Source organism: Aspergillus uvarum (genome assembly GCF_003184745.1).
Source record: "Aspergillus uvarum CBS 121591 unplaced genomic scaffold BO82scaffold_43, whole genome shotgun sequence".
NCBI classification, from domain to species: Eukaryota; Fungi; Ascomycota; class Eurotiomycetes; order Eurotiales; family Aspergillaceae; genus Aspergillus; species Aspergillus uvarum.
The window spans coordinates 100,729-117,193 of NW_020291340.1; the positions used below are offsets into that span (position 1 = coordinate 100,729).

At 53.0% G+C, this 16,465-nt stretch overlaps 7 protein-coding genes across 7 annotated transcripts; 4 read left to right on the forward strand and 3 right to left on the reverse strand.

Annotated features, from left to right (window-relative positions):
• Positions 1–177: 177 nt before the first annotated feature.
• On the forward strand, positions 178–2,436 carry BO82DRAFT_126035 (dolichyl-P-Glc:Man(9)GlcNAc(2)-PP-dolichol alpha-1,3-glucosyltransferase ALG6). The gene is made up of 3 exons (XM_025629931.1): positions 178–674; positions 729–891; positions 944–2,436. Exons 1-3 carry the CDS (start codon positions 443–445, stop codon positions 2,313–2,315), a joined length of 1,767 nt encoding a protein of 588 aa, XP_025489898.1. The 5' UTR covers positions 178–442; the 3' UTR covers positions 2,316–2,436.
• Positions 2,436–2,942, reverse strand: BO82DRAFT_126021 (uncharacterized protein). The gene is made up of 2 exons (XM_025629930.1): positions 2,795–2,942; positions 2,436–2,730 (listed from the first exon to the last, which is right to left on the reverse strand). Exons 1-2 carry the CDS (start codon positions 2,821–2,823, stop codon positions 2,514–2,516), a joined length of 246 nt encoding a protein of 81 aa, XP_025489899.1. The 5' UTR covers positions 2,824–2,942; the 3' UTR covers positions 2,436–2,513.
• On the reverse strand, positions 2,623–3,468 carry BO82DRAFT_125983 (copper metallochaperone COX17). The gene is made up of 5 exons (XM_025629929.1): positions 3,444–3,468; positions 3,291–3,362; positions 3,101–3,159; positions 2,791–2,999; positions 2,623–2,730 (listed from the first exon to the last, which is right to left on the reverse strand). Exons 2-4 carry the CDS (start codon positions 3,316–3,318, stop codon positions 2,859–2,861), a joined length of 228 nt encoding a protein of 75 aa, XP_025489900.1. The 5' UTR covers positions 3,319–3,362; positions 3,444–3,468; the 3' UTR covers positions 2,623–2,730; positions 2,791–2,858.
• Positions 3,469–3,703: 235 nt separating this feature from the next.
• On the forward strand, positions 3,704–5,651 carry BO82DRAFT_356125 (GTPase-activating protein RNA1). The gene has a single exon (XM_025635635.1). It carries the CDS (start codon positions 3,910–3,912, stop codon positions 5,161–5,163), a length of 1,254 nt encoding a protein of 417 aa, XP_025489901.1. The 5' UTR covers positions 3,704–3,909; the 3' UTR covers positions 5,164–5,651.
• Positions 5,652–6,077: 426 nt separating this feature from the next.
• Positions 6,078–7,973, forward strand: BO82DRAFT_126056 (SNG1 family protein). Its single transcript, XM_025629932.1, has 2 exons — positions 6,078–6,081; positions 6,153–7,973. The coding sequence occupies exon 2, from the start codon at positions 6,428–6,430 to the stop codon at positions 7,904–7,906; it is 1,479 nt and encodes a 492-aa protein (XP_025489902.1). The 5' UTR covers positions 6,078–6,081; positions 6,153–6,427; the 3' UTR covers positions 7,907–7,973.
• Positions 7,974–11,182: 3,209 nt separating this feature from the next.
• On the reverse strand, positions 11,183–12,435 carry BO82DRAFT_126063 (uncharacterized protein). Its single transcript, XM_025629933.1, has 2 exons — positions 11,350–12,435; positions 11,183–11,288 (listed from the first exon to the last, which is right to left on the reverse strand). Exon 1 carries the CDS (start codon positions 12,182–12,184, stop codon positions 11,570–11,572), a length of 615 nt encoding a protein of 204 aa, XP_025489903.1. The 5' UTR covers positions 12,185–12,435; the 3' UTR covers positions 11,183–11,288; positions 11,350–11,569.
• A 281-nt stretch (positions 12,436–12,716) lies between these two features.
• Positions 12,717–13,813, forward strand: BO82DRAFT_356127 (uncharacterized protein). Its single transcript, XM_025635636.1, has one exon. It carries the CDS (start codon positions 13,164–13,166, stop codon positions 13,353–13,355), a length of 192 nt encoding a protein of 63 aa, XP_025489904.1. The 5' UTR covers positions 12,717–13,163; the 3' UTR covers positions 13,356–13,813.
• Positions 13,814–16,465: the final 2,652 nt, after the last annotated feature.

Sequence of the window (16,465 nt, forward strand, 5' to 3'; positions counted from 1 at the left end):
CTTACCCCGGTGCCTGTTGGCCTCGGCCCTCGAGGATTTGGGTGAAACACAAGATAATTGGTGATCCCTTGCAATTTTATGAAAAGAGCTCAAGCAGTCTGCACATCTTCATGGAACTCGATAGCTTCCGATAGTCTGAATCAAAATTAAGCCAGTCCTACTGTCTTCTGTAGAATTGCCCACTTAGCTAGCTAGTACTTACTGAGTACGGAGGTAATTCTTAGTTCCGCCCACCGCCCTCGTTGAAGCAACAGAGTGTCATTCCCCGGAGCTCTGGTTGGTTCACTCCCTCCCGTCTGTACCACGTATTACTACAGTTCTACTCACTCCTGACCTTGCTCTTCCCTCTTTGCGTGCACCATCATCGCAATTGCACTCCAACACAGACGGATCACATTGAGTCAATGGTATACTAGACTCACTCTCGTCTATCATCGCGGCAATGGCTCCTCCATCCTCTTATCGCCCGCGGAAGAAGAGAAAGTTCCCCTCGTCATACACGGGCTCCAACAATTCTCTCATTGCCGAGTCAGGCGGCAAGTCGTCTCCCGCATTTCCTCTGGTTTCATTCCTGTGGTCCGCTCGGGCAGGTGTTTCTCAATGGCTTGTTCTGCCTCTTGTTCTGATGGCTGCCGGCCTATTCCGTTGGGCAGTTAGTCTATGGGGGTATTCTGGTACGTTGCATGGGTGTCTTGAACACAATGTTCCCTAAGACTAATGTCGACAAGGCTTCCAGGTACCCCCGATGCACGGTGACTTCGAGGCGCAGCGACACTGGATGGAGATTACCACTCATTTGCCCATGGCAAAATGGTATTTGTATGATCTACAATACTGGGGACTGGACTATCCTCCTCTGACGGCATATCACAGCTGGCTGCTGGGGAAAATGTAAGTGGCTGGAGGTTCAAGATCACCTTTCTCTGTGACTGACTCCAGGTAGTGGAACTGCCATTGACCCGAGCTGGTTCGCTCTTGACAAGTCTCGCGGACTTGAAGATCCCCTGCTAAAGGTGTTCATGCGCGGTACGGTAGTGGCTTCCGAGTATCTTGTCTTCATCCCGGCTGTGGTCAACTTCTTGCGCCGCTACACTCGGATGCAAAATGTGCCTGTCTGGTCTGCTTCGATTGCGCTTGTCGCAATCCTACTTCAACCCGCGACGATTCTCATCGACCATGGTCATTTCCAGTACAACACGGTGATGCTGGGGCTCGTCGTTGCGAGCTTGGATGCCATCCTGGCGGGACGGATGCTCTGGGCTTGCATCTTCTTTGTGGGCGCCCTCGGCTTCAAGCAGATGGCGCTGTACTATGCCCCCGTCTTGTTCGCCTTCCTCTTGGGCGTGTGCATTTTCCCGAAAATCCGGATCCTCCGCCTTCTTTGCATTGCGCTTGTCACACTCGTGGCATTTGCGGTTCTCTTCGGCCCATTGGTGATCGGCGCGATCGGTGAAGAGGCACGAGAGATCCTGGCTTCGGCTCCGCAGCCTCCTCTTCTGCAGCAGCTCCCGATCGATCTCGACAAGCATTCCGTGCTCTACGCAGTCGCTTTCCAATTGGCGCAGATCATTCATCGTGTGTTCCCGTTTGCCCGTGGTCTGTTCGAAGACAAGGTCGCAAATGCTTGGTGCGCTATCCACACGTTCTACAAGCTCCATCGGTTCGAAGCCAGTCTCCTGCAGCGCATGTCCCTCGGCGCCACCTTCGGTTCGATCTTGATCCCCTGCATCCTGATCTTCCGCCATCCGCGCGCATCCCTTCTGCTCCCCGCACTCTCAAGTGTCGCCTGGGGCTTCTTCTTGTTCTCCTTCCAGGTGCACGAAAAGAGCGTCCTGCTTCCCTTGCTCCCGATGACACTGCTCCTGGCTGGCGACGGGGGTCTCAGCAAGGAGACGCGGGCGTGGGTTGGATGGGCCAACATTCTCGGAACGTGGACCATGTACCCTCTGCTCAAGCGCGACGAGCTCCGGGTGCCGTACTTCGTCATGACCTTGCTCTGGGCCTATTTGATGGGCCTGCCGCCAACCTCGCTCGAGGCCTATCGTAGCCGGGATTCGTCCGAGGACAATGCGGAACCTCATGTGCTCACCAAACTCGTGCATATCTGCTTCTACCTTGCTATGATCGCATGGCATGTCGTGGAAGCTTTCGTGCCTCCTCCCTCGGACAAACCCGACCTGTGGGTGGTCCTGAATGTGCTCATCGGAGCGGGCGGGTTTGGACTGGCCTATCTATGGTGTGTGTGGAAGTTGGTCCAGCAGTGCCGGAAGATTGACCAGAAGGTCGCGGAGGAGACTCAGAAGAAGAACCAGTGATCTAAGGTCGACCCATAGAGGCGGTGCCTTCCATATACCTTTTGTCATTCTATAGTGATACCCCATTTTATTTCCGTGGGCTTGCCATGTGCATGGCTCTGTGACACGAAACACAGTCCATGCCAGTTGTATGTACACCAAACAAAGAGCAATGGTTTGATTTTACTTGATACTCTTTCAAGGCACACACTACAGCCTTCACAGACCATGATCACCAATACAATCGCAAGAAATATACTGCATGAGGGGAGATGATGCTAAAACGACCGCCCACAAGACGAACATTCGAGCAGAGAAAAAAGATCTATTAATATACACGACCATAGCAAAGCGAACCCCTCGGAGAAAGCAAAGCCTCCCAGACCCCAAACTCCAGGAAATGTTGCATGCGCTCTTTCTCCTTCTATGTACTATACTGTACCCAAAAAAAATCAATTCACGTGTTATACAACCACCGAGTCGAGGAGGATCTCACACACGCCCGGAAATCTCCCCGCCCCAGAAACATGCCACTCCCCGCACAACAGCCCCAGGGGAAACGTTCTAGACCTTGAATCCATAACCGGCCATGCAGGCCTTGTACTGGTCAATCATCGACTTGCATTCCTGGGTGGGGTCGTCGGTCTTGGAGAAGAGCATGCAGTCGTCGCGGGCGGTCTTTTCGGTCTTGCAGACGCAGCAGGGCTATCGAAGTAGTCAGATTAGCGGTTTTGAGTTTGGTGGGATGCGTGGCTTGCATCGGGGAAAGGTGCGGTGGTTTCGACGGAGCGGACGGTGCGACTGACCTTGGGCTTCTCTGCGGGGGCGGCGGATTCGGTGGGAGCTGCAGCGGGCGCGCTCTCGGCTGTATTTGCGCGAACGGGGGGTTGGTTAGTTTCAATCGTATGTCGGATAGTTGTAGACGGGGTGCGTAACTGTGGGAAAGGGAAAGATTGAAGATTGAAGGGCTGCGGATAATCGCGGGAGTTGACTTACGCTTGGAGGAACCGAACAACCAGGACATTGTGAAGAATGAAGGCTCTGGGTATAAAGGCGCAGAATGAGCGACTGGATTGAGAAAAGGAAAGAATGCAATGGAGCGAACAGTGAGTGGGTGGTGAGACAATTGGCAACGAGGAGGAGGAATACCTAGTCAATTAAACAGGCCGAGAACTGCTGATTAATGCGATAAGTTAGTTGAAGAAGATGATGCGATGGGTTCGGAATGGCGTTGTTAGTCGGTATGACTTGCCATAGCGGCGATCGGGGAAAATTTGCGGGCAAAGAGCCGGTTGTCAGGGAAGCAGGGGGGGAGAGAGGCGGCGGGCGGGCGGGCGCATCATCACACTGCACTCAACTGCATTCTGCATTCTTTTGTTCTTTCCCCTTCTTCCCCTTCAATTCATTATCTTCCCTCACCACACACTCACCACAAATACACTTCCATCACATTCATTCCTCCATTTTTTCTCTTTTAAACTTTTTCACTTGCTGGCTTGGACAGTCATCTTGTCCATCCTTACGTCTGTCTTTCTGACGATCCTTTCCATCTGTACTTCTTGACTGTTGACCTTTTTTCCAACCCCTCCCCCCCTGAAATTTAATTTACCCCGCCATGGCCCCTCCTAAGGTCTTTTCGCTCGAAGGCAAAGGCCTCAAGCTGGACACCGCTGAGGACATTGAGACCCATATCAAGCCCTTGTTAGAGAGAACCGACTACACTGAGATCCGCTTTGGAGGAAACACTCTGGGCGTCCCCGCCTGCGAGCGCCTCGCCGCCGTGCTGTCTACCCAAAAGAGCCTCGAAGTTGCCGAGCTGGCCGACATCTTCACCTCGCGTCTGCTGAGCGAGATTCCCGACGCTCTGACTTTCCTCCTGAACGCCCTGCTCGAGATCTCCACTCTCCACACCGTCAACCTGTCCGACAATGCCTTCGGTGCCAACACTCAGAAGCCCCTCGTCGACTTCCTCGCCCGCCACGTGCCCCTCCGCCACCTGATCCTGAACAACAACGGTATGGGCCCCGAGGCCGGTTCCAACATCGCCAAGGCCCTCACCGAACTCGCTGGGCGCAAGGAGGAGACTCGCAAGGCTGGCAAGGAGGTGCCTCTCCTGGAGAGCATTGTCTGCGGTCGGAACCGCCTGGAGAACGGCAGTATGGCTGCCTGGGCACGTGCCTACGAGGTGCACGCCGCCGGCATGCGCTCCGTGAAGATGACCCAGAACGGTATCCGCCAGGAGGGTATCTCGTTGCTGCTGAAGGAGGGCCTTAGCCACTGTAAGGCTCTGGAGGTCGTCGATCTCCAGGACAACACTTTCACCGTTATGGGCTCGACTGCTCTGGCCGGTGTCCTCGGTAACTGGGCCTCTCTTCACGAGCTGGGTGTGAGCGATTGCTTGCTTTCGGGCCGTGGTGGTGTCAAGGTCGCCCAGGCCCTGGCTGAGGGTAAGAACGAGAAGGTGCAGACGCTGCGTCTTCAGTACAACGAAATTACGGCCGAGGGTGTCAAGCAGCTTCTCTTTGCGACCAAGTCTGGTCTCCCCGCCCTCCGCCGTATTGAGCTGAACGGTAACATCTTCATGGAGGATGATGACAACGTGACTGAGCTGCGCGAGATTCTCGAGGCTCGCAAGGGAGAGCACGGCTCCGATGAGGACCCTGAGGAGATGTGGGGTGTTGACGAGCTGGACGAGCTTGAAGAGGAGGAGAGCGAAGAGGAAGAAGAGGAGGAGGAGGAAGAAGAGGAAGAAGAGAAGGCCGAGAAGCTTCTTAAGGACACCGACCTCGCTGAGAACGAGAAGGTCGCCCAAAAGGAAGACAAGGAAGTCGACCAGCTGGCCAGCCTTCTGGGCAAGACTGGTCTCTAAAGTTCGACAGTTGTTCAGCCTTCCACCTACCCTTCTCGCCCCCCACTGACACACTTTACACACATCCTCCATTTTTGTCGCATATCCAACCCATACCAGTCAGTGAATCGGCAGTGACCTTTCCGGTGCCGGGAACCACACGCATGGCCGTCCCGACTATGACACGGTGCAAATCAGCATTGCCTCGTCATATCCAGCAGGAACTTAGCATGGAGGATCTTACGACCTACCCATCTAGTCGACACGCCTGTTGGAGGTTGCCCGAGCATTCCTCAACCGCGAGGACTGCCACAGATCACCTGACGCACATCTTGGATAGCATATTGCCCCAACCTTTTCTTGCTTTGATGTTGCCATCACACAGCTTATACCCGTTGGAGAGCATTAGACCTAGACAAGAGTTTTAGCACCAGCTAAAAGATTCCATGCGTTATTGCCCTTACGATGTATATAAGAATTTGATGAATAAGAAGATTATCTGATGCGATCATTTGTGTCCACGGTGCCAGTATAGATGTGGGCTAACGTTCCTTCATCGGCCTGTTTCCCCTTCGTATGTTTTATTATTCTCCTGATGTCGGTCTATCGGCATATCGGTTCCCTCGGCCCTCCGACCCGTGAGTGCTCCATTTGACTTCTCCGGGGCTGTTCCTCGTAAAACTCAACACCAGCATTACAAAGTCTAAGCCCGAGAGTTCTGCCACTCAAAGCGGTACTACAGCCACCGCTAAGTGTTTCACAGTTTGCGTGTTCGAAGGATCAGTAAACGTCGGTCCCTTCTGAAGCACCTTCTAAAGCACTTGAAGCAGAAAGCGGTAAGAACCAGCGTCGAGACATTCTGCCACTGCTCCGCAAAACACCGAGTCCTGTATATAGGGGTCCACGATCCTTGTCCTGAGTCCAACTCACTAGACAAAAGTAGGCCAGGGTACATGATGCCCATTTCCTGGGACTTCCCTTCCAATCACCAGCTGATCTGCATCTATTAGCAGGTTAAGGTTGAGGCTCTGACTTTTGCCCGCTCGGTCTCTGCACCGTTTTTCCCGCTTAGTCATCGGATATCGCGCACGCTCCGTCTGCCGGAACCGAACTATAGCCATGAATCTTTATCAGTGTCGCCCCCTAACGAGCTTGTAACGAGCTTGGCTGGAATAGAAATAAATAGCGGCCATGATCACTCAGGGCTAGGGGTCTCTGTAATTTGACCCTAGCAAGGAGCAATTGTGCTGAAGGGGTGGACAACTTGCAACCTGAACATACGAACATGAGCCCGCCGCCGGCGCGGTCCTCTCACCAGGATGACTGGAAACAGCACTGGAAGAGCTTCCTCGGAGCAGTGGGGATGAGCTTTCTGCTTCTACAGCTTCTTTTCCTGGGCAACATGTCCTACATGTACGGGACGCAGTATCGAGACAGCGAACGAATCCATCAATTGAAGCTCCTGTACGTCGATTTCGACGGGGACATCATCGGCCAATCCGTCCTCGACTCATACGGAGCCCTGCAGGGCGCGACCTTCCCCACGCTGCACCAGGCATCCACTGAGGACTTTGCAACTGGTCAGGATGTGCGCAACGCCGTCTGCCACGGGGATTATTGGGGAGCCATCTACGTCAACCCGGGGGCCAGCGCGCGGCTGGCAGCCTCACTGTCCGGGGACGCAGACAGCAGCAACAGCAGCAACACCAACGCATCCACCGCGCTGACCTACATCTGGAACGGCGCACGCTACCCAGCTTTCGCACAGAGCGCCGTCTACTCCAACCTCCTCACGCTCATCGAAGCGACGCGGTCGACCTACTACGCGCGCAACGCGTCCAACGTCCTCCAAACCCTCCTCCTCGCCCCGTCTTCCTCCGCCTCGTCATCAACATCAACCGCACTCACCGCATTCCTGGACCCCATCACCGCCAGGGAACACAACATCAAAGCCACCGCGCAAGGCGGGCGGGTGCTCTACAACACGGTCTCGATCGTCATGCCGATCATCCAGCAGTTCTTCTTCATGATGGCGCTGAACGGGCTGTCGGCGCAGTTCCAGCTGTTCACGCGGCTGACGCCGCGCGCCAACGGGCTGCTGCGGCTGAGCATCTCGGGGTGCTACACCTTCGTCGGGGCGCTGTGCATGGTCGGCTACATCTGGGCGTTCCGCGAGTCGTGGGCCGTCTCGGGGGGCCAGTTCGTGCTCTGCTGGATGGCCGTCTGGCTGTACATGCACATCCACTTCCAGATCGTCGACGTGCTGACCACCTACGTGCCCATGCAGTTCATGCCCTTCTGCATCCTGACCTGGGCCATCCTCAACGTCGCCAGCACCGTCAGTCCCTTTGAGATGCAACCGGGCTTCTTCCGGTGGGCGTACGCGCTCCCCGCCCACGAGCTGTACCAGGTGCTCGTGCAGATCTGGAGCGACGGGTGCGAGAATCAGTTGCGCACCGCGTTGCCTGTCTTGTTCTCGTGGTGGGTCGTGGGCGCTGGGTCGGCCACTGTCGCGACGCATCGGAGGTGTCGTGTTGCTGCTGCTGCTGCTGCTGCAGTTGGTCATGGGAAGGGTCTTGAGGATAGTACGGCGGATGGAAAGGCGGAGTCTGTGCGGACTGGGTCGAGTACGCAGGGGATTCTACCCGGTCGAGGGACGGACAGACGAAATACGATTGAGATGGAGCGGTTGGAGAGTGCGGCGTATGGGCCGCGGTATCCCACTCCGTTGGTGAGTGGGGATGGGGGGAGGTCGTCTGTCTAGGTGTTTTTAGACTTGAATTGATTTGCGTTAAGTTCATAATATCCTCTAATGGCATCGAGCTTGTCGGACTAGTTGCACATATTATAAGGCCTATATAGCGAGGTTATCTGGATCGGAAGACACGCGTAGCTGTCCTGACCTTCTGGAGGAACCAACGGAGCAAGCAAATGCTCCATTGTAGTGATGCTTACCAGTTAGTGAGTCAGTCTATCACGCATTTATCAAGGTACGCCGCCCACTGCTCTTGAGGCCATGCCCCTCACCCACCCCAATACAGACTATCATCGACGCTCTGCACGGGATCTGTAGTCATTATCAGAAGCAGCATGTGCATGAATCGTATGCTAATCATAAATCTGTTATACCGTTATGTCTCATGTATAATCAATCAAAGGGGCGTGGCTGACTACAGTAGTCAGAGCCAGATCGAGTAAATACGTCGACAACCATCCAAGGTCCACAACCACTGGCCCTGCACTGCATACCAATCCCACCCCCAACCCCAGCGAGATCTAAGACATGGCACTCACCCACGCACATCCACATTCCAAATAACATCATCCAACCCCCCCGCACAGGACAAGGGCAAGCATTTGACACAGCCCAGATTCTAGACCCTGAAGCGAGCGTGACTCTTTGACTCTGGTAAGCCCGGGAACTGCGCCTCAAACATACCAGCCCAAGCGTCGTCCAGCATTTTTAGGTTCAATTGCATCCGCAAGAGATGAGGATAGGACCGTATATAGTAAGTAAACTGAAACGCAGACCTCTTGCGGATGCATGCATGCTCATGGTAGGTATAACCATGCCGCCAAGCTACATCTAGTTGCCTGGTTACTTGACCATTCAAAAAAAAGAAATTGCCGAGCATATATAATTCGAAACATGATAGTGATAAATAATATCAATCATATCTAGAGGACTAACTAAGCCCTTCTCTTCTCCCTTCCTTCCAAGCCTGATAACAAGAGAAAACACTTGATCAGGGAGTTGTGATGCATCATGCTCCAAGTCCTCCGTCGCCGTGGACAGTACTGTACATACACATTAGCCCACCCTACCATACCTCTATCCAATTCAGTACCCTGCACCTGTGGGAAGTATACTACACTATACTCCCCCCAAAGGTTCGGGTTCAGGTACAGTTCTATGATCCGAAATAAAGTTAAGCATCCCCCTCTCCCCCCCTCCACTACCATACCTGAATAAGGTTTGTTGTTTCCTTTTCTCTGGGAAAATCAAAAAGATCTCCGATATACCGCATGCATGAAGCGATGCACGACAAGTTTTGAGCGATGGTTTGGGGTTTTCTTGGGATATACTCTATTTGGGGGGTGCTGGTCTTGGGGGAGGTTTGTTGGTGGTGGCTTAGTTGGATTCATGTTATACTATATGCAAGTATGTGTATGCTTCTGTGGGGGTGTTGGCGGCTGAGGGGTGGATGCATCAGGGGATGGATTGGGTTTGGGTTTGTGGTGATTTGTTGGTGGGGGTGAAATGTCGGTGTATCATGCTTAGGCATGTTGAATATGTGTGTGTGTTGTGGTCTATGGTTTAATAGGTTGGGGATATCTACGGTGGACAAGGGGTTGATTGTTCTTGTTGTTGTTGTTCTTGTTGTTGAATTGGGAGACGTGGTTTACAATGGCTATTGTCGATAGTCACTTCAGATCATGAGATGTGTTACAAGTGGATGAATCTGTACCCAATGATCTCTTGAATTCATTGTTTCTTTTTGAGTCTGTTATACTCGAAGCCGGCAAAGTCTAATCATCTAACTTTAACCTCCTGCATGAACAAAACCATGATGATCGACCGCCCGCCGTAGGAATCTCGGGAGAATCTCATGGCTTCAGTGCAGTTACTCGGTTAGGCCAAAACAGATGGGTTACACAAGGCCCCAAATCTGCCAGATTGACAGCCAGGAGGAAGGCGCAGCAAGTACTCCGTACGTAGCCAGCATTTCTTCTTCTTCTTCCTCTTGTTCGTCATTCCCCCCTTCGCTGCGCCAAGACAATAATCGAGGGAGGAATGCACGGCAGGTCTTGGCGGTGATCGTGCGGAGGGAAAAAGGGGGTTGGACGGGGGAAACTTGGAGAAGAGGAGTGGCTTTGATGCTCCTCTTCTCCATGGGGTTTCTACTGCAATAGTCGTATGTGTGTGTGTGTGTGTGTGCGTGTGTGCTGGTATTTCTGTCCGGTGATAGTCAACTTAAGTAGTGCCAAGAAAGTGTGTAGAACGTCCGGACGGTAACGACCACTGTGAATGACAAATTCAACAAGCTTCGCCTGCTCACCCACCCCCTTGTTTCTTATCAGCAGAACATGCACAGTCAGAGACTGAGAAAAACGGACAAGTGTTTTCATGCCAAGAGCGGTGGTCATCCTCATCTTCATCTTCATCTTCCATCATCGTCTCTGTCAAAGTGGGATTGACTTCGGAACCGCAGAATTGGTAAGTTTGCGCGACAAGAGGTTGATACCCCCCCTTTCGATTGACGCTTGATCAATTCTTCTCAATTCCCAAGATTCAGTCCGTCCCTAAATTTAGTGTCAGGGTCCATGAGTGCAATTGGATCGGGATTTTCGACCTATCCGAACCCAAGTCGATTCAAAATCGTGTGCTTGAATCAAAATTCAGGACAGCGCCGTAGGAAGGGATGGGAATCCCCGCCAAGAGATGCCTTGCTGGGCTCCTCTGCACATCGCCATGCTTGGCGGCCACTGACCGACGTGACTATTGGCTTGGGGAAAGAATAGAAACAACAACTGGTCGGCGGTGATAGTCGTGTGATTCCGGAGTCGAAGGGAGGGATGGAGGGAGGGCGCTTGTACGACCTCGAGGTGAAATCGATTTGAGCCGGATAAGAGCAAAAGAGAAGGGGAGGGAGAGGGGAGATTCACAGCGGTGGACATCCTCAAGCCAGGATCAGATAGACAGCTGCAACTCATGCGATGCCATAATGCTGCCTTAGTCGGCCTTGGCGAATGACGCAGTACCCCTGATGTGCGGTCGATCCATCTCCTTTGTTGATATCATACTATACTATCTACATGGATAGTATGATTACCAGGTGGGAAGACATTCACCAAGTACCGTAGCCAAGGTACGGTACCTACCGTATGATGCTGGTGAGTGGTGACTGTCACGGCTACCCGAGTGCTCCGTAGTAGTACAACCTCCATCAGTCGATCGATATACTTACTCCAGTCCGGTGTCTCACTAAGCGAAGTAAACAAACCAAAGCGGATCATCGACGAAAGCAGACTAAGAGGACGAGAACAGCCTCTAACAGCCTCATCTGCCCAGACCGATTGACATCATACGCTCATAGCGATCGACCCGCGACTGCCCCAGGAATGGACGAGGCTCCTCTTTCCCCCTATTTTTTTTCGTGTGAGATTAAGCGTTCCCGTATACTTCATTCGGGACAACGAACCTACCTTTTGGATCATGCAACTTCTAAGGGGGAAGGAGAAGGGCAGACTCCCCACCGCCCAATGCGGCGATATGCACGGGGGTAGAATATAGCCGGATATGATACCGCAGGGATACGGACGCTGAAACCGAGTGAAACGAGGGGGAGACCTGTCTGATGCGGTGACTACTGACTGACTTGACTTTGCTTACTTGCAGTTGCAGTTGCAGGAAACCCCGATTCGATCAGAAAATCTTGCTGCAGCCTGCACCTGAGTCTTGTCCCGGTTCTCCTTTGTGGGAATCTGGGTGAGCCTTTTCCTCCGTGCAGATTAGGATTTTGCGGGGAGGAGGGAAACAGTGCCCATCCATGCAGAAGATCCCTTGGCATCGATGTCTTCCGGTTTGAACAGTAGTATCGTATAGTATAGTATAGTTAGTGCTGGTCGTTGGTTTGTATGGGCACCGATGGAGATTATCAAGTCCAAGCATTCTTGATTTGACGGTAGTCGCCATGCTGCTCACGGTGAGTTTCCGTATAGACCTGAATCGGAAGACCGAGACTCTCTTCCCTCCCCTTTGATCCCGAGTGATATGCGGAGTCAACAAAATCGCGCACCCTCCTTCAGCCTTACAACAATGGGTGACAGACATGCTGGAGCCCGACGCTGCAAACCGCCCTGCTAGTTCGGGAAAATTCTTCGAAACCAAGCACAAACACAACCGAACCTTCGAAGCAGAGTTTAGCGTCGGCGAACCATGGCTCGTGGACGGCCAAAGCACGTTGTGTGTGGTTAACCATGGATTCTCATCATGCAGGAGCAATAATACGTGGAGGGGGGGCGGAAGAGCACATCTCATTGAACGGGATCCGAGTGTGCTTTTCCTTACCTTACCTGACTGACTGTGGACGGGAGACGGTGCCGAATCCCGTGAGGGTCGGGTTGGCCGATGCTGCTGCTGCTGCTGCTGCTGCTGCTGCGACCCTGGATTGTGCCGAGGGAAAACCGCCGAGCTGCCACACACACACTCACACTATCGAATGATGAGCGAATTTCCCTCCCACCGGACGCAATCAATCAATAATAATAACAATACTACTAATCAATCCCATGCATTGTCAATCCTGTCGGCTCCCGCTTTGGGAACAACCACACGCGATAAGCCAAGCCCGTCTACGTATGTACTGTACCTTCTGCCGATTTACCCATTCCCGACCGGCTGCGACTGCAGAGAACCAGTGACGAGAGACTAGAACCAACCACCCAACGATCGCATTGAGGATAGAAGGTCAGTTCGAGGTTTAGCCAAAGAAGAAGAAACAAACTGCTTGCTGCTTAGTAGAAGGGCAAAGGGCTGCGGTCATGATTCAGGCTTCATTCACCGTCTTGCGTCTTTTTTCCGGTGCGAGGCGCACAGCACCAACTCTGCTCTTCCCTCTTCCCCCCAAGATTGCAATCTCAGGCGAAATCTCCACAGACCTGATGAGCTGTAGTCAGAACTGCCAGGCACGGCCCATAATTCCCCGAATTCGGCCTCGGACTAAGCCCGATCCAATCTCTGGCATTCCCCGCCCCGAGCGACTTTTAGGAAGAAGAAGGCATACGCACCCACGGAAAATTATTCTTGCCGTCGATAGAGAGCATCTACCCTTATCAGACAAGTGTGTTGGTTGGTGCGTTCTCATCCATCTGCCTGCATGCTGCAGCCGACTATTGGCGTCCTACTAGTATCGTGCCGGTGGGCTGCCACCGTGGCAGGTCCCCTGTTTCTTGACTAACACCAGTCCACCTTGTCGCGGAGACTGGAGACTGGAGACTGGAGACTGGAGACGTGCAGAATGAGGCGGGATAAGGAACAAGACAAGAGAAAAAATCACGCACGCATGGCGGCAACGTACTCCGACGACTGCTTCATTTACTTCGGGGAGATGGAGGAGAAGAATAACAACAACAACAACAACAACAACAACAACAACAACAACAACAACAACAACAACAACAACAACAACAGATTGAACTGCCAGAAATAGTCATTATCTTGAACTCTCCCTACTAGCAGGATGATACCCGTCAGCAGCTGCAGCAGTTCCGAGATTCCCGTAGATTTTCCGTCAGGGTAAAAAGCATTGAGCTCGATTGTTGGATAGATGGGGGAAGCTGGGGGAGATGTCGCGTAGGTAGCTTGTCGGACTAGGCTAGTGGTCTGCCAGCTATCTATTCCAAGGATCGAGTAGCTGCTGCGGTTAAAATCCCTCCAGCGCTGTTGCTCGTTTTGCTCGGTTTCTCCAACATTGGCATTGGCTGCTGCTCAAACTGGGGACGGCTGGCCCGTTAATTATTGTCACGGTGGGTGTAGGATGGAGCTCCCGATGAACAGTAGGAGCTCCCGTCCGTGGGGGCAGTTTATGGAGTCCAGTTACTGAGTCCTAGTCTACTGGAGTCTTTAGAACGTGAGCCCGCCTCTCGTCACTCGTGTGTCTCACCCTCCCGCTCGAGATCCATGGGGGGGGCAAAAGGATGGGGGGAAATGGTTTGGATGACATATTTGCCTCATGGCAAGCTGCACAAATACCCTTGTGTAGAGTCTGGACAAATAGGAAGGCTTGAAAAATCTGCACGCTGTGATGCGGCGCGGCGGAAAAATTAGGAGCGGATGTGCTCGTGTTATGCGACATGCCAAACTCTGGGTTGTCCTCGTTGCTATCCGGAGTGAAGAAACCTCGGGTGAAAGCGCAACGCCTGCCAGGCGCAGACGACAACGACAACGACAACGACAACGACAGACAACTTGACTCGACAGAAAATCCCTCACTCAGATCCTCCTCGATGAGACAGCTTGGCGCGGGCGATCGCCCGGTGGGGAGAGATTTATCATTTGAGCGAAAAGCGAAGTAGTACCGTAGTGCCGGAGTGGGCAAAAGGGCACTAACCACTAGTCATCAATCCTCATTTAATTTGGGGGCGCTAATGGGCGGTTCCCCAATTAACGCCGGTGAAGATGGGAGCACAACCTGTCCCGTTCCTGGTCGGTGTGGTTTAGTCCCAGTTCTATGGGGATAGGTCGCTGCTCGCTAGTACCCTAGCCTCAGTCACTACTGTAGGTACCAGAAAAGCCAAGAGTGAATCTACTGTGGGCTGGCCGCCTCTCTCCGTGGTCGCTCCACGGTCGCGATCGTATTCGTGAGAGGGCAAGGCACTGGTGGCAGCCCAGCTCTACCGAGGGCAATTGGACAATGGCGATTGCGTCCAACTTGTAGCGCTCCATTTGATATTGTCGAAGGTTCATAGGGCCGAACTCGATGACAATGCCATCTAGGACTGATATGCACTGATGCAGGGCATTTTGTGGGATCGACTGTATCATATTACCCAATAGATACACAACTGCCTGATCAGGCATGGTGTAATACACCTAGCCCTGTCTCGAACGGAGATTTGCGCGACTATTCCATTTCCTCGGAGATGGGTTGGTGAACGGACACACACAACGCAACATAATTAAACGGAGGCAGAGGGCGAGTGAAAGGGAAAATTTCCCGAGAAGAGAAGGCGAGAGCTACCAAACTCGCATTAATTATTGGCAAATTGCCCCAAGACCATCCCCCGATGGTCCCCCAAATCAAATCAATAGTCCACGACAATCGGTCGGCCATCCCACACAGACCAACTGGCCCCCCCTCTTCCCCAATCCATCTCCCCTTCAGCCTTCTTTGCCTTTGCACTGTAGTCAGTGTACCAGGAGGAGGCCGGGATTGATTTCTCTTACCCGATAGGATCTCTTATCGGACAATTGGGCAGGGTATGATGTCATGGGCGGTTGCCTCTCAAAGTCTCCAAACCCCTCCAACGAATAATGCCACCTGCCGATTTCCGACCCTCGCCAACTAACCCTCGGATTCGCCTCCCCCCCTCCATCCCCCTGTTTTTTCTCCTCACCAACCCACAAGACTCCCATCTCCCCGAACCCGGGCGGCAACAATCCACGCTGATTCGACTGGAATGCAGCTAGCAGAGCCCGGGACCCAGTAGAAGAAGGATTCTAGAAGACGTCGAGAACGGCAAATCTGCGGTCAGGAAAGCAACCTGCCCGCCTGCCCCTCACCTGTGCCATGCTATCGGTGCCTCTGGTGGCGACCGGATTGCCCGAGTGAGTAAGGCGTGGCCCCGGCCTTCTCTCAGATGGAGAGAGATGGAGAAATGCCCAGTCTCCAGAGGATGGGGGGAAGTCTCCCGGTGGGCAAACGCGCGAGATAAGAGTCATTACTAACGATGCTTTGGGCCTTAGTCTGGTCTTTAGCCGGCCGCTAAGGACTTACTCCGACTTTTGGCTTAGCCTACTCCGGACTCTCGCACCACTCTCAGTCACCGTGGAATAGCCTCACTTATGGCTCCATGCGGGATATAATGTCGCTCGTTAATGGAGTGACCGCGTCGTCACTCGGCGCGATCGCGCTGAAACGGCACCGACAAGGCGCGCGATCGACTACTTTGCCGTATATGCATCTGGATCTCTGGGGTGGTGGTCATCTAATGTAGGTCTCTATGGAAGAGGAAGACTTCTTGCGGTGTGTCTGTTGATCTGCTGTGGGATTATCAAATCCATGCCTCACGTGTTGGCTCCTGTACGACTCAGTACCTACATAGTACGTCGTCTGCTCCACGATCTCGCAGACTTCGCTTTGTTCAGAGCCTCAGGCTCAAATACCCCGGAGGCATAGAACACCCATGGAAGCGTCCTTACATCTGTCAGAGACTTGTTTCAACCACCAAACTGCCGGCATATAGATGTCTCACGTGCTGCTGGATGAAGTCTGACGCATTTAGTATCAAACGCTCAGACATGACCAATTCATCTCATTCGATTGACAAGCTGGGCTGGCTGGATTCAAAGAACAACAATGAAGAGAAAACCTTCCTCGCATCCCACCCGCTGGTTCAGGGTCGACCTGACGTCCCGACCGAAACCGCTCGTTCCACGGTTAGCTGTGGGGAGCTTCCTTTGGGTTAGGTAAAATTTACCGCAGCCACTAGATTACACTAGGCCCAGGTACCTTTTCCTAGGTGGGAACCAGTAACAGGTACCAGGTACACTCTGTGTTGCCCGTAACCCCGATGTATCAGGTCGATACCGCTAGCATCA